The 26,331-nt window shown below is 41.2% G+C and overlaps 1 protein-coding gene across 7 annotated transcripts in view; it reads right to left on the reverse strand.

The window, feature by feature from the left end:
* Positions 1-26,331, reverse strand: part of UHRF2 (ubiquitin like with PHD and ring finger domains 2) — a 100,180-nt gene that overhangs the window by 43,564 nt on the left and 30,285 nt on the right. For all 7 annotated transcript variants that reach the window (XM_086629772.1, XM_086629771.1, XM_086629770.1 and 4 more), the window contains one exon: positions 16,701-16,919. In XM_086629772.1, coding sequence (XP_086485898.1) covers positions 16,701-16,919 — 219 coding nt within the window. The remainder of the gene's footprint in view (positions 1-16,700; positions 16,920-26,331) is intronic.

Here is a 26,331-nt window from a genome sequence, read left to right on the forward strand (position 1 = left end):
AAGAAAATCTCACAAACATGGCCAAAAACTAACTAGAAAGTTAGTAAGGAACGGAATATCACGCTTAAATGTATACAAGAGCATTACTTTAATGAAAAAGCTTGGCATCCAGGGATGCTCCTGCTCTGAACAGGATGACTCTCACCTCACCGAGAATTCCTGAAAGCCAGAAAGTACACGGCAACCTACAGAGAAAAAAAGTCCTAATTAATTTGGCACTTAGAGGGCAGTTGTTCATTTTGGAATGTCTTTGTTCCTTATATGGTCCAGACAAATTTATATTTATTCAAATAATATTAATATTATATTAATTAAATAATATTACCATTATAGATATCAATTATCTATTATATTTCAAGTTATATATTTTAATTAATATTCAAATTATATCATTATCAGATTTATATTTGTTCAGACAAATTATATAAAATAACCTGTGCCATGATGTCCAGTTCCATGAGTGCACGACATTAAATGCTGCATTTACGTGCCCAGTGGCTACTGCATAACGGTAATACAGCTTTTCTGGTCCCTTGTGTATGTCTGGGATCTGCGATGATTCCATTATTACCCATTTTTATGAAGATACATACAAACATTCGCAGACTTTTGGGTAAAACTGTTGGAGAGATTGCTCAACAAACAAGTGAGGAAACTGTGGACAGGGTAGGCAAGCAAAGGGCTTGGGGTGACCAGAGGAGAAGGAACATCAATAACAAAAAAAGCAGAAGTGCAATCATTTGAAGTGTAGGCTTGTAAGGAAAGACGTGTCAGCAGAAGAGCCTTATGGGGAAAGCTCTCATGCCCTTTCTGGGCTGCCAGCTCACTTCGGTGCCTCCTTGAGACACCTTCAAACACCTACACACCATTGCACACAGAGTGGGGAGCAAACGAGAGGAATTGCAGAAGTCTGTGTAACTACTGGAGGGCCTGTTGTGATAGGACAAGGGGTAATGGTTTTAAAATAGAGGGAGGTAGATTCAGGTTGGATATTAGGAAAAAATTTTTTACCATGAGAGTTGTAGAACACTGGAACAGGTTGCCCAGAGAGGTGGTGGATGCTCCATCCCTGGAGACGTTCAAGGCCAGGTTGGACGAGGCCCTGAGCAACCTGATCTAGTTGGAGATATCCCTGTTCCTTGCAGGGGGGTTGGACTAGTTGACCTTTGAAGGTCCCTTCCAGCCCTAACCATTCTATGATTCTATGATTCATGACCTCACTGGGATGATGGAGACATCGTGGGATAGCTCACATAACTAGAGTGCTGTGACAAATGGATAAGGGCTCCTCAGGAAGAATAGGCTAGAAAGGAAAGGCAAGGAGGAAGAGCTGCCCCTTACCTGAGGACAGGTCAGGATCCAATTGAGAGCTTACAGGTCAAGATAACCAGACAGAACATGGGTGATGCTGTAGTAGGTGCCTGTTATAGACCTCCTCATTAGGGATAGTATATGAGGCCTTTTTCGGACAATTGGAAGACATACCATATTTACAGACCCTGGTTCTCACAGAGAACTTGAAGCACTGTGGTATCTGCTAGAAGGACAACAGAGACCACCACAAACAACCTAGAAAGTTTCTAGAGCGCAGTGGGTTACCTGACACAGGTGATCAAGGAGAGGTGCACTGCTAGACCCAATGCTTAGGAAGAACTGGTCATAGGACATTAAAGTCAGGGCAGTTTGGCTGCAATGATGATGAGATGATGGAGTTCAGGATCCTTACAGGAGCGAGAAAGGTAAAAAGCAATACAACCTTGGATTTCAGGACAGGAGATTGTAATGTCTTCAGAGATCTGCTTTGGAAAAAAATCTCACAGGATATAACCCTGGAGAGAAGAAGGGTCCGGTGGAGCTGGTTGATACTTAAGGATCATCATGTCCAAGATCAAGAAAGGTCTATCACCACATGCAGGAAATCAAAAGGCAGCAGGAAGCCTGCATGGATGAGCAAGGAGTCCCCAGACTAAACTCAGACATAAAAAGCAAGTGTGTAAGAGCTGGAAGCAGGGGTAGCTGACCCTGAGGGGAGTACGGAGTTCCTGTCAATGGTGTAGGTCTGGAGCAAGGAAGACTGAGCCTCAGTGGAGGAAGATTAGGTTATGGAGCACTTAAACTGGACACATGTAAGTCTACAGGGCATAACAGATTGTACCTATGAGCGCTAAGGGTCTGATGTCTGGACCAGGCTGCTCTTAGTCCTCTTTGAAAAGCCATGACAACTGGGATGCCTTCCTGAAAACTAGAACAGAGCAAATGTCACTCCTGTCTTCAAGTAGGAAGATCTGTTGACAGACTGGTCACCCTCAATGCAATCCCTGGGAAGGTGACAGAGCAAATACAAGGACAAGGTGGTGACTGGGAGTTGTGAACATGGACTTACAAAGGGGAAATCACGCTTTAACCACCCTGATAGTCTTCTACAGTGAGGTGATTTACTTGGAAGATGACAGAAGACCAGATGTTCAGGTCCACTTTTGTAATGCTTTTGATACTGTCTCCCACAACACCCTCACATATAAGCTGACAAAGTATGGGTTAGGTAAGTGCATAGTAAGGAGCTGAAGCTACAGAACTGTGTCAAACGGCAGTGTCCAGTTGGACGCAAGTCAGCAGCACCCCGGGGGCTGACCCTGGGGCCACCACTGTTTAACATCCTCATTAATGACCTGAATGATGGGAACAGAGTGAGCTCTCAGCCAGCTCACAGATGATACAAAACCAGGAGCGGCCACTGATACACCAGATGCTTGTGCCACCCTTCAGAGTGACCTGGAGAGTTGGACAGAGGGTAGTTTCATTATGTTCAAAGAGAAATGTGAAGTCCTGCACATAGGTAGCCCATGCACCAGTACATGCTGAGCATCAACTGGCTTGGTAGAAAAAGGCCTTGAGGAACTCATAAACAAGCTGACCATAAACCAGCAATGTGCCCTTGTAAGCAAAGAAGTCAACAACCTCCTGGACTGCATTAAGAACATCGCCAGCAGGTGGAAGGAAGGTGAAAGTTCCTCGCTACTCAGCACTGGTGAGGCCACATCCGGGCTCCCCAGAGCAAGACAGACATGGGCTTACAGGAGTGTTTCTAGAAAGGGGCCACAAAAATGATTTAAGGGACTGGAATATCTTTGATATGGGAGTGTTTAGCCTGTAGAAGAGAAGGCTTGTGCATGAAGTGCTCTTACCCATGTGCATGAACAGCGGCCAGACTCCTCTCACTAGAGTCTACTGCCAGAACATGAGGCAACTGGCACAAACAGAAATATCACGTTCTCTCTGACCACACAAAATGCTTTTCTACAGAGATCGTCCAAAGAGGTTGTGAAGTGTCCACCCATAAAGTTATTCAAAACCCAACTGGACATAGTCCCAGGCAATCTGCTCTGGCTGACGCTGCTTGTGCAATCTCAAGAGCTCCTTTCCATCCCCAGTGCTGGGGGGATGTATCCATTTATTTATTATGTATACATTTATTTATTATGTATATATTATATGTATACATTTATTTCAACACCACTCCTTTTTTATTTATTTTCATAGGGTTTTTTTTTCTGATGTTGTATTCAGCATCATTTATTTCCCCCCACATCCTCTGTGACTTTTTGCACTTAAAGTTTGTTTTCTTCTGTTCAGAATTACTTTCCTCGGTGGGAACAAACCAAACTTCAACACACATCTAAAAATCACTGCCTAGAAAGCAAGTCGAAAGACTCTGTGGTTCCAAGTCTGTATGTTTATTAGAGAAAGGATAGTTATTACAAATACTGAAGATATACTTTATGTTCTGGGAAAACAAAAACCTCAAGATCCAAGTCAACCCATCCTTCACTTCCAAAAGATACTTTAACCTTATGGTAATTATGAAATGGTTACGAAACCCAACACATTTCAACTTTTAACATTTGTTATTTTTGCTTTTTTTTTTTTTGTTAAAGCAATGAATGCTTTAACACATAACAATTAAGTCACTGAAAATTAAGCTATTGAAAGCAATCCAAAGAACCAAGATTCTCTCCCTCTCGTCACAATTTATATCCACCATCTCTGGTCTGTCTGCCATGTACCACTGTGCTCCCCAACCCATTTCAGCCGCCCTTTGCTGAATTCACTCTAGTTTGTGTGTCTCTCTTTTGTGCACTGAGGTGGTGGTGGTGGTGTTTGGGGGTAGATGGAATCTAGTACTCCTGATGGAGTTTCCTGATAGGGGAAGAAATCACTTTCCCCAGTTTTCTGATTATACTCTTTTTCATATAGCCCGAGTACTGTTAGCCTTCATTACACACTGCTGGCTCATGTTCAGCTTGCTGTCTACCAAAATCCACAGGTCCTTCTCATCCGTGCTGCTTCCCAGCTAGCATTGCTGCCAGGGGCTCTGCCTTTCCAGATGCAAGAAACCTGCATTTATCCTTGCTGAATCTCACGAGGCTCCTGTCGGCCCATTCCTCCTGCCTGTCCAGGTCCCTCTGACTGGCACTACTGTCCTTCAATTCCCACCAATTTGGCACCTCTGCAGCCTCTGTGAGAGTGCACTGCATTGCCACTGCCACTCTGCTGCTTAAGATACTGACCAGCACGGGTCCCAAGACACATGCCTGCAGTTCTCTGCTTGCCATCGCTTTCCAGGTAGTGCAGAACTCATTAACCACTGTCCTCTGAGCCTCATCATTCAATCTTATCCTTTTTTAAACCCATCTGGCCACCTATCCACCCAGATCACAACATCCTAATTGGGACAGGATATTACGGGACACAGACAAGATACCTGCTACAAGTCAGAGAAAATGACATCTGTTGCTCTCCCCTTGGCCACACAGCTAATCATCTTAACACAGAAGGCAGTCAGGCTTGTAAGCCACGATTTGCTCTTGGAAAAAACTTCACCCACACTATTCCAAGTCATCTTCATATGGCCAGCACTTCCAAAACAACTGTCCCATAGTTTTTTCCAGGCTGAAATAAGAGTGACTGGCCTTCTTTGAAGACGGATGCAACATCTGCCCTTCTCCAGTTGTCAGGGACCTCCCTGGTCACCACCACGACTTTTCAAATATAGTACAGAGGAGCATCACCACAGCATTAGCCAGTTCCCTTGGCATAGTTGGATGCAACCCATCTGGTTCAGTCTGGAGAAGAGAAGGCTCCGGGGTGATCTTATAGCAGCCTTCCAGTATCTGAAGGGGGCCTACAAGAAAGCTGAAGAGGGACTTTTTCCAAGGGCGTGTGGTGATAGGACAAAGGGCAATGGCTTTAAACTGAAAGAGGGCAGATTTCGACTGGATATAAGGAAGACATTTCTTACATTGAGTGTGGTGAAACACTGGAGCAGGTTGCCCAGAGAAGTTGTGTCTGCCCCATCCCTAGAAGCGTTCAAGGCCGGGTCAGATGACGCTTTGAGCAACCTGGTGTAGTGGAGGGTGTCCCTGCCCATGGCAGGGGGGCTGGAGCTACATGATCTTTGAGGTCCCGTCCAACCCAAACCGTTCTGTGATTCTATGACTTGCCTTGGTCAAGTTCTTGCAAGCACACCTTTACTCAGTCCTCATCCACTGCTGAGGACTCTCATTCTCCTTGAATGCTTTCACTGGGCACAGCTACCAGAGAAAGCCTGTCAGTGAAGACTAAGGCAATGAAGACAGTGTCTGTTGATATTGATTCATCTGTCTTTTCATCAATAGATCCGCGTCTTCTTGTTCAGCCTTCTACTGCAAAGGAGTGGTAAAAGCTCTGCGTGTCGCCCTTGATGTCTCTTACAAGTGTCAACACTGAACTAGCTTTGGTTCTCATAACACCATCCTTACATGTTCAAAATTCCTCCTTTTTATACTGTCCCTGTTTCCAACTCTTATACACTGATTTTTTGCACTGGAGCTAAGTCATGAACTTCCTGTTCAGCCTTGCCAGTCTCCCAATGCATCCATTAGTTTCTTGAGTACCAGGATGAACTATCTCTGCATTTGGAGGAGGTTGTCCTTAAGCACCTGTCAGCTCTGCTGAGCTACTTCACTCTTCACAGTTGCCTCCTATAGAATTCTATCAACCAGTTCCTTGAATGAAACTGAAGTCCTCCATTTAAAATCAGTGCCTGTTATTCATGCTTTTAAAGAAGGCTTTGTCCTCTTCCTTACCCTGACCGGATGAACTACCACCAATACGTCATCCTTTTTGGCCTTGTTGTTGTCCCACTGAAACGCTCCCTGCCATCAAAACTTCTTCACATCATGGCAGCCCTGCCCTCTTTATCTTTGCCTTTCCTGAAAAGTTTGTATCTGTCCATCTCTCACTCCAGTCATGTGAGCTGTCTGACTGTGTCTCCACTATACTAACAACGTCATAGTTCTATGACTATATGCAGAACTAATTCCTCCTGCTTCTTTCCCAGGCTGTATGTCTTTGCACACATGCACTTGAGATAGGTACCCCTTTTTACCAATCCCAAGATCCCTCTTGCTTCCACCACCCTGTACCCTTGCTGTTACCTGTGCTTCCCATGCACATGCCAATAACTCCCTTAACCATGGGTCATAATGTCCCTTCACCACCCAAAGCTCTACTCACCAGGCTGGCCAGCATGTTGGCATAGACCATCTTGTCCCACTTGAGGATCAAGGACTTTCAGGGACAGACGGGAACTCCATAATGGGCCCCATGGTATTAAAAGCCAAACACCTGTTGACACGAGCTGCGCAATTAACCAGGTTTTGATCAATAGGATTTGCCAGTGCCTTTCCCTTGGGAGGATTTGTCCTCCAAAGTCTTATCTTTCCACCAGCAAGGCTGAGAAGCTCTTAGATAACTGGGCTACTTAGCTTGAGAGATAACACTATTTCTAATAAGGTAGATTTTGCAACTCAAATTTTAAAATTTCAAGACAAAAGAACAGTATATTCACAGTTCAGAAGACATTAATTACAAGCATTTAGTCTACTTTCCCTCCAGTTTGGGAAAGCAAACTGAAACACTCATCAAATATCAGTTTCTTCATATCGCCAATTAAGAATAGGCAATGTGCAGGGAAATGGCACAACAGACAAATAAATTACTTTTGAAGCTCTCTTTAAGAATCAGGAAGAGGGAAATATCAAGAGATAAAAATATTTCTTCTGTGGAAGAGAAATAATTATGGGTAAGCAATCTTAGAAATGTAATTCTTCCACTCGTCTCTGCACGATGGAACCTCCTGAAGATTTGTCCTCTTTAAAGTACGAAAACAAGGTGCAGGAAAACAAAGCATGTAGAGCAATAGCTATCACCTGTGTAGAACCTGGCTGTCATAACTGTTCAGGGAGTGTTTGTAAAATGGAAATTTTTGCCCGAAGAGAAAGAAGGGAAAGGAGAAAGCAAACACAAGGAGGAAACATGAGAAGGGTATCTGTAATAACAAGTCAGCTAAATACCCTTCAAAACATACTCTTTCAGTTCTTTCTAAGCTTGCTGGTTTTGATTTCATAGGTGCTGAACCAAGGTATTATACCTGTTTGATTACCTTAAAGGTAAAGGATTCACTATGTTCATGCTCTCTTCATGAACTATTCTCAGTCAGATATTGCTCTTCTGTCTCTCACATCTGACTGAAACAACACATCTTGGACACCAACCTTTCTTCAGTCCCAATGGACCAACCTCTCTCCAGTCCCAGCAGCTCACAGTGTGTTCCAGTACCTTCTGGGCAGTTTGTCGTGCACCCAAGGCTCCTTTTTTTCACGTAACAGCAGGCATTGTATACTACTGAAAAATCTTTTTAATAATATTCTGTCCTCATATCCATCATATCTTTTACTACTTGAGTTTTCCTCAGGAATTAAATCACAACTCAAGCAAGATTAAAAACCTAATCCGAAATTTAAAAATAAACAGTTTGATTTTCAGTAAGCTTCACCTCTTACGTTCAAACAGATCATTGTTTTCACACGCACACCACACCCTCCCAAACATGAGTTCTTATGTCCAACAAGATAATTAAGTGGGACCCAAAATACTCTTCCTATTGTTAGTGTCGTTCCTGTTAAGAATTGAGAGATTATTACCTAAGGCTGTGTACCACAAGAGACATCTCTAGCAGTAGAGGCTAAGGGAAAAGCAGTTCTCAGAAGCGCTTAAGAAGCTCTAGACATCACCTCTACAGAATCACCACGAAAAATCCCAGCAGACTTCTTGGACAATCAGAATCTATCTTGATTTGAAACACTTGCGTTGATTCAAAAGGAGGTCTCTTCTTCAAAGGAGGTGACCAGCTCCACTGAAGTCATAAGGAGAAGAAGAAAGAGGGAGACACATATTCACTCTTTCAGAAGTTTTGTTGCCTGGAAGAAATATGCCATTTTTATGTCTGGGCAAGAAAGCTGCAGCCAAGTTCTTCATCAATTAGAATTCCTATTATTAGGATACCTGCTGATACAGCATGAAGAATATTTTAAAAAATGGCTCCAAGTAAATCTCGTTAATATTCCACATATCAGCAAAACAATGTCTTCCCAGATCAACCTGCAATAGTCAAAGATGCTACATTAAACCAAATAAACTGGGAAGTTATTTTGGGCAGAAAATTATATCGCAAAAGTATACAAGCATGAGTAAGGGATAAACCATGTAGACACAAATTCCATGCCTAAAGGAGAAACACAGTGTGAGAACTACTCTGTTGGGCACCTACAAAATATGACAACTGTGATATATTGATTATCACAATATATACTGAGAGGGATAGGAAGTATGGTACTGTTATTTTTCTAAGTGTCAAAACAAGGTACAACTGTCAATAACTTTTTTTTTTTGGACTATCTAGAAAGAGATCATAGAACCATAGAACGGTTTGGGTTGGAAGGGACCTCAAAGCTCATCTAGTTCCAACCCCCTGCCATGGGCAGGGACACCCTCCACTACACCAGGTTGCCCAAAGCCTCATCCAACCTGGCCTTGAACACTGCCAGGGATGGGGCAGCCACAGCTTCTCTGGGCGACCTGTTCCAGTGCCTCACCACCCTCGGAGTGAAAAATTTCTTCCTTAGATCTAACTGCAATCTGCCCTCTTCCAGTTTAAAGCCATTGCCCCGTGTCCTATCACTACACACCCTTGGAAAAGGTCTCTCTCCAGCTTTCCTGCAGGCCCCCTTTGGCGGGGAGGGGGCAATAAGATCACCTCGGAGCCTTCTCTTCTCCAGGCTGAACGAAACTCCGTAGAAGCACAAGAACTCTTGAAATCATCAGAACAAATTGCAAGACTTGTTTCACTGTTAGTTCACTATTCTGTAGTGTGTTTAAATTCTGTACCTTTGCAAAGCTATAAAAACAAGTATTATGTATGACTTCAAAAATCAGAAGTCAAATAAAAAAGGAAAAACTTGTTCAAAAGAAGTAAAAGGAGCAGCTAAAAGCAAAATCTGTACAGGTAGCACAAATATCATGTAAACATATCATGTTGCCTTCTGAGAACAAAAATATGCCAGACACGAATAAAAGGAGACTAAAAGAAGATAAACAGGAATGTATTATACCAAAAAAAAATGGAAAGAAAAAAAGCAGAAATTGTTTTCAAATGAGGAAGACAAGCTCCATATCTGGCAGGTTAACTAGAAAATGGTAATAAATGCATCTAAAAATCAGATTGATCTGAAAACAAAACAACCTTTCCATTTTGGGAGCGCGAAGTCTCACACAAAAACCTGCAGAACTAAAAGATGACAAATATAAAACTGAAAATTTAGGGCCCTTTCTGTTACCTTCCATTACTGCCTCTTGAGTAAAGACCTCAAATTCATTAAATATTTGCTTAGGCAAAGAAGTATAAAATTCACAGAGCAAACAGATTTTTCTGATATTTTTGTATAACTCCAAAGGCTTAAACAAAATAGAAGTCTTGGTATTGACCGAGTCCTTGCTAAACCCAAACTTTCAAAGTCTGACTGACGCAAAGTAAGAGCTGATTTTGTCTCTATTCGTCTTCAAGCCCAGCAAGGAGAAAAAGCAAAGCACCGTTTGAACTACCTCGGTTTGATTTGGTGTGGTGACTTCAATCACGTCAGCCACCTCCGACATCAAAATAAATTGGGAATAGTCTGCCTCACAACTACCTACCAGTAACTGGCATTTGACACATGCCCTTCAAAGCGCAAAGACGACAAGTCCTATTACTCTGGATTACAAACATCTGCTTTCATCATGAAACAGAAGATACTCCTGAAAGAAAAACAGAGGTATATCCTGCAAATTTACTTAAAATCAGTTCAGAAGTACCACACACACAGACATCATTCTGAACTGTAAGCATGCACACACAGTCATGAGAGACCTATGGCCCTAGGCCCATGTAGGTATTCCATGGTCAAAGCACTGCTGTTTCACAGAATCCCAGAATCCCAGGGATTGGAAGGGACCTCAAAGGATCATCTAGTCCAATCCCCCTGCCGGAGCAGGACCACCTAGATCAGATCACACAAAAACACGTCCAGGTGGGTTTGGAACATCTCCAGAGAAGGAGACTCCACACCCTCTCTGGGCAGCCTGTTCCAGTGCTCTGTTCCCCTTACTGGGAAGAAGTCCTTCCTCATGTTTAAGCGGAACCTCGGGTGTTCCAGCTTATATCCATTTCCCCTTGTCCTGTCATTGGATGCCACTGAGAAGAGCCTGGCTCCATCCTCATGACAGTCACCCTTTACGTATTTATAAATATTAATGAGGGCCCCCCTCAGTCTCCTCTTCTCCAAGCTAAAGAGACCCAGCTCCCTCAGCAGGGAGATGCTCCACTCCCTCCATCATCTTTGTGGCCCTGCGTTGGACTCTCTCCAGCAGTTCCTTGTCCTTCTTGAACTGAGGGGCCCAGAACTGGACACAGTACTCCAGATGTGGCCTCACCAGGGCAGAGTAGAGGAGGAGGAGAACCTCTCTCGACCTACTAACCGCACCCCTTCTAATACAGCCCAGGATGCCATTGGCCTTCTTGGCCACAAGGGCACATTGCTGGCTCATGGCCATCCTGCTGTCCACCCAGGTCTCTTTCCCCTGTGCTGTTCCCCAACAGTTCAGTCCCCAACTTGTACTGGTACATGGGGTTGTTCTTACCCAGATGCAAGACTCTACACTTGCCCTTGTTGTATTTCATTAAATTTCTCCCCACCCAACTCTCCAGCCTGTCCAGGTCTCTCTGAATGGCAGCACAGCCTTCTGGTGTGTCAGCCACTCCTCCCAGTTTAGTGTCATCAGCAAACTTGCTGACCGTGCACTCTAGTCCCTCATCCAAGTCATTGATGAATATGTTGAACAATACTGGTCCCAGTACCGACCCTTGAGGGACTCCACTGGATACAGGCCTCCAACTGGACTCTGTCCCACTGACCACCACTCTCTGGCTTCTATCCTTCAGCCAGTTCACAATCCACCTCACTACCCGATCACCCAGACCACACTTCCTCAGTTTATCTGTGAGGATGCCGTGGGAGACTGTGTCAAATGCTTTACTGAAGTCAAGATAGACCACATCCACTGCTCTACCATCATCCACCCACTGGGTGATGTCCTCATAAAAGGCTCTCAGGTTTGTCAAGCACGACTTCCCCTTAGCAAAGCCATGTTGACTGCCCCTAATGACCCTCTTGTCCTTGATATGCCTAGAGACAGCAACAGGGATAAGTTGTTCCATTATCTTTCCTGGGATGGAGGTGAGGCTGACTGGTCTACAGTTACCTGGATCTTCCTTCTTGCCCTTTTTGAAGACCAGAGTGACATTTGCTTTCCTCCAGTCCTCAGGCACCTCTCCCGATCCCCCTGATTTAGCAAAGATGATGGTGAGTGGCCTGGCAATGACATCCGCCAGCTTCCTCAGCACCCGCCAGTGCATCCCATTAGGACCCATGGATTTATGGATGGCCAGGTTGCTTAACTGGTCCCTAACCAAGTCCTCATCAACCAGGGTAGACTCCCTCTCTATCCTGACTTCCTCAGGAGCCTCAGGGTTCCAGGGCTCACCAGGATAGCCTCCAGCAGTATAGACTGAGGCAAAGAAGGCATTCAGTAACTCTGCCTTATTATCCTCTGTCACCAGGCACCCTCCTCATTCACCAGTGGGCCTACATTGCCTCTAGTGTTAGTTTGATCTGCAATTTATTTGAAGAAGCCCTTTCGGTTGTCCTTGACCTTTCTTGCAAGGTTTAATTCCAAGGAGGTCTTAGCTTTCCTAGTTGCCTCCCTACATCCTCTGACAGCAGACCTATATTCCTCCCAAGTGGCCTGCCCCTCCTTCCATGATCTGTACACTTTCTTTTTCCACTTGAGTTTGCCCAACAGTTCCCCATTTAACCATGCAGGTCTCTTGGTGCCCTTTCTTGACTTCCTACCTGTTGGGATGCACCAGTCTTAAGCTCAGAAGAAGAGGTCCTTGAAGGCTAACCAACTATCTTGGGCCGCCCTTTACCTTCTAGTACTCTGTCCCATGGGATTTCTCCTAGCAATTGTTTGAAAAGGTCAAAGTTGGCCCTACTGAAGTCCAGGGTTCTAGTTCTGCTAGGTATTCTCTTCCTACCACATGAGATCCTGATTTCCCTAGTATTTGTATCTGAGACATAGTAAGTCCAGTTTGGATAGGTTTTAGACATCCTACAATTAGAAATTTTAGTTGTAATGCAAATGGAGTACAAATAAGAATTAGTAATATGTGGTCAATTCTTCTGTATAATGATGTCTTTTTCTCTCCTGTTCAGTCTCACTCCTCTCTTTGATAAAATTCTCTAATCCATTATCTGTTTTCCAAAACATAAACTAATGATGACACATTGTACAGGACACTTCCTTTAAATTATGACAGAGACATGAGTTTAACACCTAACAAACATGCATGTCAACAGACAGAGTAAAAAGGAAGTACTCAGCACATGTTCTACCAGCTCCGAAGCATTACAACAAATAGTACATGTTATTGTCATTGTTCCAATAACTTCATGAAATCTTTGTCAAAAGCAATCACGATCAATAAATCATAGAACAATAGAATGGTTTGGGTTGGAAGCGACCTCAAAGATCATGTAGTTCCAACTCCCCTGAGCAAGGACACCTTCCACTAGATCACGTTGGTCCAAGCTTCATCCAACCTGGCCTTGAACACTGCCAGGGATGGGGCAGCCACAGCTTCTCTGGGCAACCTGTTCCAGTGTCTCACCACTCTCAGAGTGAAAAATTTCTTCCTTATATCCAATCTAAATCTGCCCTCTTCCAGTTTAAAGCCATTGCCCCGTGTCCTGTCACTACACGCCCTCGTAAAAAGTCCCTCTCCAGCTTTCCTGTAGCCCCTTTAGGTACTGGAAAGCTGCTATAAGATCACCCCGGAGCCTTCTCTTCTCCAGGCTGAACAGCCCCAACTCTCTCAGCCTGTCTCCAGAGCAGAGGTGCTCCAGCCCTCGGATCATCTTCGTGGCCTCCTCTGGACCCACTCCAGCAGCTCCATGTCCTTCTTGTGTTGGGGACTCCAGAACTGAACGCAGTATTCCAGGTGAACTTTGAAGAGAGCAGAGCAAAGGGGCAGAATCCTCTCTCTCCACCTGCTGGCCACACTGCTTTTGATACAGCCCAGGACACGGTTGGCTTTCTGGGCTGCCAGCGCACGGTGCTGGCTCATGGTGAGCTTCTCATCCACCAGCACTCCCAAGTCCTTTTCCTCAGGGCTGCTCTCGATCCATTCTCCGCCCAGCCTGTCCTTGTGCTTGGGATTGCCCCGACCCACGTGCAGGACCTTGCACTTGGCCTTGTTGAACTTCATGAGGCTCTCACAGGCCCACCTCTCCCGCCTGTCAAGGTCCCTCTGGATGGCATCCCTTCCCTCCAGCGTGTCCACAACACCACACAGCTTGATGTCATCTGCAAACTTGCTGAGGGTGCACTCGATCCCACTGTCCATGTCACCGACACAGATGTTAAACAGCACTGGTCCCAGTACCGACCCCTGAGGAACACCACTCGTCTCTGGCCTCCACTTGGACATGGAGCTGTTGACTGTAACTCTGAGTGCGGCCATCCAGCCAATTTCTTATCCACGTTCAACTATTGAATTCAAAACTGCTTTATACAAAGTCTTTTTGATGTAATACCAGAAAGGGAAAAAAGCCCAAGTTGTGAGTTTACCTGAAGCAACCCTAAGAATTCTGCCTCCCTTTACTGCCTGCTAAGGTTGTTCTCAAGTAGTACAGAAACAATTAAACACTAAGACACAACCAATTGATAACATATACTCCTAAACCATTCAAAATAGATTTCATCTTTATTTGAAACAATTAACTAATGCTAACATTATAGTAAGAACTCATGATAACACATCAATAATATATTAAATTATAGAATATTCCTATATCAGTTATATTATTAAAGATTAAAATAATACTATAGTATCAGAACATAAATATAACTATAAACTAACTTATGTTAATATATACTTTATATTATGTATATTAGTATATTAATATATATTAACAAACAACAAGAGATTGTTTTTTATTTTGCAAACACACATACCTGAAACGTAAAGTGATTCTTGTTGCAACAAGTTCCTTACGCAAGTTTATAAACACGAGCAGATTCACCTTGTATTTTTACCACTAACTGAGAGGAACGACTTAGATAGCACAAGTGATACAGAAGTATTCCTTGATAAATTTCAGAAGTGGCAGAGCTCGGATAACCTTACTTTCTACAAACTATTTGAATACTGCATATGCAATCTAGCAATATGTAAATGAAGCCTGCATTTTTAGTCAGGAAGCAAATTCACTGAAATAAGATTTCATTTGAAAAATGGACTTTAATTCACCACCTTAGAGTAAGACCTTTGTCAATTGTGCTTTTTCTCCCCCAGCTCCTTTCAGAGGATAGCAAGCGTCAATACTACGGGGAACCCTATGGTACTTGCCACAGTACCCATGGTATTTGAACTTACCATCTCCAAATCTGAAGCATAACTATCACTTTATTTAGATTTTACGAAAGGCTATCCTATAGAGTTCCAATCAGCATTAACCGAACTTTTATTAGCCACCATATGCTTACTTTTGCCAATATAAATCATGTTTTGATTATCATATTTCAATAAATTGGAAAAACTCTGAAAGAATAGCATTACCAATAGACATGTGAGCTTCACATAACCTGGTATCTGGACAGTTCTGTTTGTAGAAGGTCATGAAGTCCATCTCTGATTCACCAAATGCCGTACAGATATTAAACACATTGCAATGAACATCTTTAACTCTCTAGACTGGCCTCCATTTCTTAGTCTCTTTTCCCTGCCAAGTTAATAATTCAAACTACCTACTCAGTTTCTTCTTGCTTTATATTTGAAGGTTGGGGTTTTTTTTGGCTTTGCCTACAAAACAAGTCCATATGCCTGCAATACTTCATACAGGAAGGCCAATAATGCACTGAGACTGTCTAAAATAAAACTCCTGTTATTCTATAAATAAAACGCCATCCACAAAACAGATTTTCATTTACTTCCATGATTTACCAAGTCAAATGTCTCTCTGATTTCCTAGTACTAGGTATGACTCTTTTTTTTTTTTTAAACACAAAATACTGAACTGCGCCTGATAATAAGTCTTCCGTGTGCCTCTTCCAATTAACCATATCCTACGCTCTAAGTCTTCCTACAGATACAACAATTCTCTCTCCTCATAAAGAAACTACACTAGTACAGAAATAGTCCAATTCATTTTAAGGAATATACTCCCAGAACAATGATACTCCTCATTGAGAAATGTGGGGCATGACGAAATTAAATCAACATTTTCTTAAGTAAAATGAAATTTCACTGTAGTTCCAGTTTAATTTTAAGATCAGTTTCACTCCTAACATGTAAATACTCATATACCCCACTCTTCTGCAAGGATGGAGGTGGCAGACTGGTTCCATTTGCTTTTTGTTCTTTTCTGTCAGAAAAGAATAACATTAAAGGAATGAGGAAAGGTAATGAGAAGGAGAAGGAAGGTTACAGGGGCGCTGTAAGGACACTTAAGGACGTCCTCAAGGACGGTGCCGATAAAGACTGGTCATCTGTTCGTCCCTAAGGCAGCAATCATACAGCTTACTGACAGTAATATCATATGGATTTCTGCAGAAAACACCGTTCCTAAAGAACTATACACAAGTTTTTAAATGAAATAGGAAACCAAAGCAAAACTGGTGAGTTCGGCCACATGAGAACTCGTAATTTCCACATCCCACAGTTCCACATTTTACTTATCAGAAGCTATAATACCTACACAAACATTTTATTCTTTAAAAATTCTATTAGCCAGTTCAGAGACTTACTCAAACTGTAAGAGATGACTGACACTCATTGAGACCTAAGGGTTCCCAATAATCTCGAAAACTAGCAAAACCAGATTTTTCAGCTTTCAACAGAATTGAACATATATATAAAAATAATATAAATGTATAAATATATAAGTAGAACTGAATATAAATAAAACCACGCTCTGATCAATTCGAATCACAGATAATACACGAAACCTTATCGTTGCCTCCAGCAATCTCAGGAAATGTAAAAATTGACTCATAGCTAAGTCTGCACACCATAAAAGCCATGCATTGTAACTCCATGACTCAGACAGCTGTAGAATCGAAGTATGACATTAATTTTAATCTAGTGATGACTAGTAGACAAAAAACCCAAAACCATACTTTATATGATATGTAGAGATTTTATGAGTTGGTCAAACAGATCTTACCCCAGCAGAATTTTAGCATGAACCTCTTTGTTAGTCCTTGAGATTTCTCTCAAAGAGGTAATTTCTGCATCAAACCAAAATCCTCTTTCTTCTGGAGTCTCAACATTGTAGTTAACCATCACCACATCACCCACTTTTAGTTCACTCCACTTCAGAATAGTTCTTGCTCGGGGTCGAAGATTAGTGGTGTCCATTTCTACTATGCCGTTCTCTGGGTACCTTAAAAAGTAAAACCAAACAACAGTAATGATTATGACTCCTGTAACAGTAAGAAGTAAGTCACAGAAAGCATTCTGCAAAAATGTAAATTTTTAAATGTGCTTGTGGCATACAAGAAACAGTACAAAAACCTGATCTAATATCCTTATGAAAGTTTAGTTTTCATCTAAACACAGACTAGGAATTTGACTAATCTCAGATGGAAAAAAACAGTCTCCACAAGGTTTTTTCTCTCTCAAAAAAAAAAAAAAAAAATCAAATACTTAAGCAAATCAGTAAGAACTGCATGACTTTTTGATTGGAATGAGATCAAGTTCAAAGTTTTGTCATACACATGGACCCAGTTTGCTCCCAGAAAAGTCAATGCTCCAACTAAAATTACAATGAAAATAACGAAGATTAAAACTAGGTTTTTCAACTCAGCACATTTCTAACTTTGCTTTGATGCATTTGTTACATTTCCACTGGCTTCAATAACACCACATTTAGGACAGTTCTTTTAAAATATTTACCCTACAAACACAGTGAATCAAATTCACGTGGCAACTATAGTCCAAGTCCACATTCCAAGCACCATGTTTAAAAAAAAGTCTAACTACAAAATGTAGCGAGAAACAGAACTATGACTCTCGATGAGATATGTGAACTAACAAATCAGAAGTGTTTCTTCCTTTCAACTACAAAACCAAAAAATCCAGAAAGATAAATGTGGGAATCATTCCTTCTCTTGACAACAGTTGTCCTGGCAAGATGTAGCAAGGAATGCAATTTAAAAGAAATTAGCTGTTCACTAAATCATAATTAAGAAATTTTGGTTGATTTATTTTTCTCTGAAACTTGGTGACTTTTTACACAGTATTTTACATAGTATTACCCACAAATTGCTAGGGTTTACAAGAGATTGCTTCCTCCTGTGTTGACGAATGCCATCACAGCACACGTATAAAAATCAAAGATTAATGAATAATTTCTGAAGAGCTCCAATTCCTTTCCAAGTTGAGAAAGACTCATTTAGCAGAACTAAGATAGTGATACTTGACAGCATTACAACTAAAATCCCAAGAAATAAAGCAGGAAACAAAGCTTTTAATATTTGAGATGTTAACCTTCCAGTTTAACACCACAGCCTGCTCAAATCCTCTGTACAAGGCAATTATTCAATGCTCGTACAGCCTGTACAGTTCGCAGAGGTGCTGGAAAAACAGCACAATATGGGTGTGATGAAAACACTGGCTGCAGAAAGAAGCTGGCCTCTTAGAAAAAGTAAAAAGTAAGATGCTAGACTAAAACAGTGAAGTTCCTTTCCGACTCTGTGTGTAAGAAAATGAAGAATCTTCCATCATTCAACTAGTACTAGATGAGGTCAAATTTAACAGAGAAAACCGAAGTAAATCTACCGCCTACAACAAAAAGGCCTGTATATTAAAAGCGTTCGTTTTTCCTTCTTAACAAACATTGCTGAGGATGATACACCTTAAATTACATTTCCACCATACAATTACCGGTACTTTAGCAAGAGTGCTCATGCTGTAGAGCTGATATCCCTTTATCAAACAGCACTGATAAATGGTAATGGGAAAATCCTGCTCTTACTAACAAAAGTATGGCTCTGTCAGAGTCTAGCGTGCCTCTCTGCATTGAACAAGATCATTCCAAGGTCTTGGAGAAATCGCACGGTGTAACTTCCTACATTACTACATAAAGAAATACTAAAACTACTGTCATCAATAGCATGAGGCTCTGATAGACTTTAGCCTAAAATCAGGATGTCTGCTCCTAAAGAGCTGATTGAAAGTGAGTCCAGAGAAGGGCGACTAAACTGGTCAGGGGGCTGGAAAATAAAACTTATGGGGAGCGGCTGAGGGAGTTGGGGTTGTTTAGCCTGGAGAAGAGGAGGCTGAGGGGAGACCTGATTACGGCCTATAAATACTTGAGAAGGGATGGTGGGGAGGTGGGGGAAGGGCTCTTTACATTAGTGATGGGTGATAGAACAAGAGGAAATGGGCATAAGCTTAGTCAGGGGAGATTCAGGTTGGATGTTAGGAAGTATTTCTTCTCTGAAAGGGTTGTCAGGCACTGGAATAGGCTGCCCAGGGAGGTGGCTGAGTCCCCATCCCTGGATGTGTTTAAGAAAAGGGTGGATGAACTACTTAGGGATATGGTTTAATGGGGATTAGGGACAGTTGGACTGGATGATCGCTAAGGTCTTTTCCAACCTAGAAATCTATGAAACCTATGAAATCTATGAAAGCCCACTGATGTGATCGGAGACATTTTAAACAAGTTCACTGTGCTTTGTTTTATGCCTTCTATTAAATCTAACACACCAGGTTGCTGCTACAGATAAGGGGCAGCGCTAGACCTGGCATTCTACTTCCAGGAATTTCTTTGTCCTCTACTGCACATGATCTATAGCATGCCTTAGATTTGTGGGAAGATTTATCAATTTTTTGCTCAAAGAAACATGAATCACAACAGTTTAAAAGTGGCTGTACCTTCAGATAAACCAATGGCTAAGAAAAAAACCACATCCTTAACTACTTACAAAAATAAAAGAGCGTTTTTTTCCCCAACATTTTCAGATCCTAATTATAAAAATCTGCATGACAGGAATTATATCATACAAAGACAGCTGCTTAGAATAAACCGATTATTTAAATGATGGTCTCACATGATGTAACTCTTCCACGGTTCCTAAGGTTTTTTTTACTTGGTTTTGTTTCCAGTTTGAGCATGCACTGCAAATCTAACATTTGTGGTTTCACCCTTACATTGTGCAGCTTTCCCTTAAAAGAGCTGCTATACAACTCTACTATAGTCATTAGGAGCATTGGAACGGTAATAGCCACAAAAAGAATCACAAGACAGATTCATCTACAGGTAATAAGACAAAGCAAAAAGCAACTACAGAGATAATGTCTATTTTATTGAATGCCTGAATAATGACATAGTACAACAGGCTACTGAAATCTTCGGATAGCTATCTTTGAGCTACTAGTCAGTTCTAATCTTACAATAAACCCTTCCTAAAGTTTGGAGAAAACAGCAAGTAGCACATAGTAAATGAAGACTCAGTTTACTTAAACGCTGAAGCGAAAATAGGGCTTAAACATCAGGAACTAAAGAAGACAGATAAAAAATAGACATAATTTATGCATACAGTGAAATAATCAAGTGAGAAATACATATGAGATCAGTGGGATTGTAAAAATAACCAATACACATTTTAAAAGTTCCAGTGTCACTATCAAAAAAAAAATTTGACTTGCAACAATTTACATTCATAGAAACTTAACTTTGATCTGAAAAATCTATTGTCTTCTAAAAATAAAATCCTTTCAGGTTCTGTTTTTCCTGGAAGACCTTTGGACAAATGTATTTTTTACTTAATGATAAGAAATATTTGTTCCCCAAATTTAGATTTGTGTCATCTTTCCCACCCCTATACAACTCAGAACAGCATCTTTCCTACTGTACTGCTGAGGAACTTCAAAGATCGTCATAGTTAACGACTCCATCTCTGTTCTTGGAAATATCTGATGAAAGAACCCAAAAAAAGAATACCGCTTATCAACATTACTAGAACAAGATCACTTGTCAAAAGACACCCCCAAAGTCCCCTTTTACAGCCAGAAAGAAACTAACTGCTTTCCAAAGAAAGAAAAGGAAGGCAGACTCTTCCCTGAATGAGTATTTCTTCTTATTGGCTGGTCAGAAACTTTGGAAGAAAAACGTCTCTAATGCCACAATTTACCTGAGTTAAGTATGGGAAAAACACACTCACATTAGAAAATGCTACTAACTCCATGTGCGTTTTCCCAAAGTTTAACATGTTACTTATAAAAATCCCACATTAACTTAAAACCTAATCTCTTAAATATATAACAGTAGTATTTAAATACAGTATCACAAAATAGGAATCTGTGGACTTACGCAGATAAACCAAAACATAAAGAGAACCAATATGGTCTTTCAACAAGACTTAAGAATGAAGTGAAAAACCCATTCCAGCAAGCTATAATAAAGGACTACTTTTAGACATGAATGTTTACTGAGAGTGTTTTCTTATTTATTGAGTTACTTTTAGAATCCTAAGATCACCCTCAAGAGAAAACACAAACATTTTCACAGCAGTGTTCTAATTAGACTAACGTAAGTTTGGTACAATTGAAATGAAGATTATATGACACAATTCAACCTTTAAAACCACTGTAGACATTTTCTTGGTTTTCCATGTTTTTCATGACACTTGGCACCTAATATCGAAAAAAGCAGACATAGTAACAGTAAGCATAATCATAACAGTTGAATGAATACTGCCCATAAGAAGTCTCATGTTCATTGTTAAGCTGTATTTCCCTGTAATTTAATTTTTCTCTGTAATATTTCTAACTAAATACTTACACTAATATAGCAAGGATTTCTTAAGATTTCCTACCTGTGTAGACAGTTTCCATAGCAAAGAATTATCCATGATGTAAAAATTCCAGTATTTCTAGGCTATGATCAGTATCTGCTCGTTCTTAAGACGCTCAAATACTAGAAAACATATTAGCTCTACATCAGAAAATACACAAGTCTGCTCAATGTACTGAGAACTTGCAACATATCCTTTAACAGTTTTTCCAGCTGTTACCAGAACAACTGGAACTGAGAAGATAAAAGTCTTGAAACAAATGTCAAGACTTCCCCATGCCCTCCCCATACTAGTATGGTAAGGAATGTTAGTGCAGATGCACAATTTCTTACATTGATGTTTTCCAACATAAACAGAATGAATGTGTAATTTATTTTTCCAATCAACAAACTCAGAGGAGAGTCATTCAATACACACCCAGAAATGAAGGAATAGAAGGGCATAAATAAAAGAAAAATGAAAAAGGAATGAACTCATAGAGGAGGTAAACTTGATTAAAGAAGGCAAACCTGAGTAAGAGCTACATTCACACCACTCCCACTCCCAACAATTTGCTGCCTGAGGAAATGATGACCATAATTTTGCTGTAGAATTTTAAGAAAGCGAATGACACTATACTGGAAGAGCATCTAAGTCATAATTACAAATTAAAAAAAAAAAAAAAAGTCACTGGGTTAATAAAGCTGTGTGTTTGGACTTCCAAAAGAAGAACAGCAGGTCCAATAACTTGTTATTTTAAGACAAAAGACACATATTTCAAAAGACAGACTGGAAGGAATAATGAATGTCAATAAAGACAAAAATCAGTCACATAGAAAATAAACAAGAGCTTGAAAATCTTACCTAGCAACTAATAATTACAGAATTAAGCGGTTTAAACCCTATGAAACCATATTAATAGCTTGAAAAGAAACATCTGACTTTCCTGATGATTTTAGTTATGAGTGTTGAGAAAAATTAACTTCTAGACTTACACCATAGCACTGCGTGGACAACATGGATACTCTGAAAGAAGACAAACTGGAAATAGAGTATCAAACCAGAAGTTCAGAAGCTGTAAGAAATACATGAAAGGCTGAATTTTTAATACAAAATTCATGTGTAACGAGTCTCAATACTGTGATTGTGATGAAAAAGAGGTTTATTTCACTAGCTAGCACACAGGATGACAGTCACACAACTACTGAAAAACCTATTTTTTGAAAAATCTTTCCTCAGGTGTTCAACTCTGTGACTGTGCAAGGAGAACACTTAAATACATAAGAAGTAGAACAAGTTTCAATCACATTCTCACTGAGCATACCATTTTTTTCAGCCAACTATCAGTTTTAAAGGGGAAAAAAAAAAGTTTAACTATTGACATTTCAGTTGTTCTCTCAAACAACTACTAGGATGGCAAAGCTTCCCTCCATTTCATACATGCCTTCTTTCTACAGAGGCACGAGAAACACTTGGATTTTCTCCTCAAACTATTTCTTTTTCATTTGCGGAATTTTTTGTTTTCGGAATCTTTTTTGTTTGCAGAAAGTGTCTACATCCTTGGAAATCAAAGCCTTACAGTTAACACCACTTGTCAAAACCCTGAAGACTAACACATGCAAACACTTTGAGATTATAAAACACAGACTATGCATCCAGGAAATCCACTGTAAGTGGAACAAGGAATCTTACACGAAATCGACTCCTTGAAATTAAGAGCAGTGGTGTGGAGCCCACTCCCTCGAAACACTTTCTAGACAGTCACACTGTAGTGGCCCTCTTTTTCTTATGAGAACGTAAGGAATGAAGACTTATGTGTGACCTAGCAGGTCTCCTACTGTTTTAGCACCATCTGATAATCTGTATGCAAGAAAGTTTTCAATAAGTAAACAAACTAATCACTGATACTATAAACTAGAAAACGGAATTATGCAGCTAGGAGAAGTGTTCCAAGTAGTCATTCAGAACAATTATAGAAAAAGTCTGTTACTGATAGAAGGTCAAAGAAAACCTGTGTTTCCCTTAGGAAAAGATTCTCTTAAGAGAAGATTCTACTGGGCAGACAATATGGCTCTCATTCCTCTTACTGCAGCTTTCCAGTACTTAAAGGGGGCCCCTTTATGGTTTAATGGGGATTAGGGACAGTTGGACTGGATGATCTCTAAGGTCTTTTCCAACCTAGAAATCTATGAATCTATGAAAAGAAATTTTTCACTCAGACGGTGGTGAGGCACTGGCACAGGTTGCCCAGAGAAGCTGTGGCTGCCCCATCCCTGGAAGTGTTCAAGGCCAGGTTGGATGGGGCTTTGAGCAACCTGGTGTAGTGGAGGGTGTCCCTGCCCATGGCAGGGGGGTTGGAACTAGGTGATCTTTGAGGTCTCTTCCAACCCAAACCGTTCTATGGTTCTACGATTCATATTCTGAAATCTAAAGTGGCCAACATGAATCAAAGATAACAGGTGCCATAATGAAGCTACGGTCTGCAGCTCCTGACATTTCCTCAGACTTAAACTTAGTATCCCTCGAAAGAAATCACTCCCTACTCTCCTCACTTCACCTGCTGAGACTACTGCCAGGAATTTCACAGCATACAGCTTCCTGATATGCACTATTTCCTGTGCTTAATATATATAAAGAAGAAAGTTAAATATCTCAGTTAAACAGGTTTACAAGGGGTATTTGAGAAATACATTGTGTGTAAGGGGATGTCTTTTGCCATTTCTTCGCAGAAGACAAAACAGAACTGTCTGTATCACACACTTTCACTAATGCTGCTCAAAGCAGCTACCTCTGAAAGAAGCAGCGATTCCTTCCCTTGTTCTGCCCACACTGCGCAGCCACTGAGCAAACTCACCTGACTGATCAGGAACATAAACCCAGTAATACTCACTTAGTGAACATTGGCTTTTAGAGAGATTAGGAAGCAAGAACACTGCGCTGTATAGCCACACAACCACCAAATTCAATGCGACTTTACTTTCCAACTACATATGTCTGATAGTTAACTAAGAGAAAGAAGCACTGGCCACCTCATCTGACAACGGCTCATCGTGTCTTTTGGTTTATGTCATGGGTCAGGCCGCTCCGGCAACCAAACCCTGCACAGTCGCTCACTCACCCCCCGCCACCCCCAGGGATGAGGGAGAGAATCAAAGGAGAAAAAGAAAAGAGACCCGAGGGTTGAGATAAGAACAACTTACTCCGGCCGCTGCCAATGTCTCTATGTGCGGATATGTACAGGGGTAAATAGATACCAACGGGTGATGTACGGTGTGATTGCTCACCACCTCTGACCGAGGCCCGTCTCGTCCCGAAGCTGCAATCCCGAAACAGACACATCCCGATATCGCAATCCCGGGTGAACGGGAGGCCCGAAATGGAGAGCGGGACAGAGAGAGCACTCAGAGTCTGAGGGTGAGAGTCCTGGAAGGGCAAAGGCCCTTCTGTCCGGCTGGCCCTCACTTCTGTACTGGGCATGACTCTGCGTGATATGGAATGCTGATTGGCCAGTTTGGCCTCAATCCTGAGTCCAAGTCATGGACCCCCCGTCCCGGCCATGCTCCCCCCTGTCCTGTTGTGCTCCTGCACACTGGCAAGAACCCAGCAGCTAGAAAGTCCTTGAGACCCCAGTGCCAACTGCAAACATCAGCTTGCTATCAGCATCCTTCTCCTAACGAGTCCCAGACTCAAACCAAACCACGGAGCTCTTCTGGCTGCTAAAACGAAGAGCTAACTCTGTCCCAGCTAAACCAGGACAGTATCCAAAATCAATTTATCAACAGTGCCACCTGTGTGAATTCTCAGATACATTCTATTAAATCCCAGCCTACTACCTTTATTTGAACATTTCACATTAAATATATTCTAAAAAATATACCTGTTAAGTAAGTCTAATCTTCAAACCATTCCTTGAGAAATGAATAGCAAGTTTAAGACTTACCCTCTTGACGATACCTTCAGCTAAGAAGACACTTCCAAGGACAAAGTGATTACTTTGATTTACCAGGTAGTACTTAGAACTTTGTTTCTCATTTCCTTAAAATATTCTGTGCTTTCCAACTATCAACCTGTGTCTTGCACACTACTTACATAGCACACAGGATGACTAGAATTTTAGACCTTTACAACAACACAGTGAAGTCCTAATTCTCTTAATAAATGTGTGTGTATATACATACATTAATATGTACCTACACACATGCACATTTTCAAAGAAAATGTAGAACTGTGCATAAATACACTTTTTCAAAAGTTAACGACAGTCTGGACTACAAATGAAAAATGAAACTCACCTGAAACAGGCAAGACTCTTTTGGTAAGGATAATGGCTACAGCAGGACAGAGCATTTTAGAGTGCCAGGCTATCAGTCTTTCAAACAAAATGTCTCGGTTTTTTTAAATTTTTTTCTCCTCCCTTTACAAAAAGGATGATCAGTAATACCTTTAGCCTCCATTCGGAACTGTTTCTCCTCACACCACTTTCAAGGGGAACTTCTCTTACTGTCTGCAACCCTGATTAGTCCTGAATAAATAGAATAGATGTGTAAGAAAAAGGTTTAAATAAAAGAAGTAATCTTCTTGACAATGAGAACTCCCCTTGTACTTAAAGATCTTCTCCTCCTGCAATTAAAGACTCTTCAAAGCTCCTACAACATGAAATAATACAAGAATAAACATTTTCCATTTGAGTGGGATGAAATCTAGGAAATGAAGAAACATTTAAAGAAAAAAAAAAAAAGTATTTCAAGTAGGATCCCTCCCAACTTTTTTCCTCCTAAACTGTTTTTTCATCTTTGCACTGTTCCCCATCTGTCCAAACAGTTTGTTGCCCAAGTTCCTATTTTTGCATCTCTCTCAGCTAGCATGAGGCACCTATGCCCCTAACACCTCAGAAGCAGAAGCAAATAAGCTTAAAATGGTAAAGAACACAGCCAACCCTACAAATGTTTCTCAGGCAGATGCAGAAACAAAACTGAAAACACTGGAGTATTGAGTGGAGGAGTCAATGCATTTCAG

This window comes from Tauraco erythrolophus, chromosome Z, assembly GCF_009769465.1.
Source record: "Tauraco erythrolophus isolate bTauEry1 chromosome Z, bTauEry1.pri, whole genome shotgun sequence".
In the NCBI taxonomy this organism is placed as follows: domain Eukaryota; kingdom Metazoa; phylum Chordata; class Aves; order Musophagiformes; family Musophagidae; genus Tauraco; species Tauraco erythrolophus.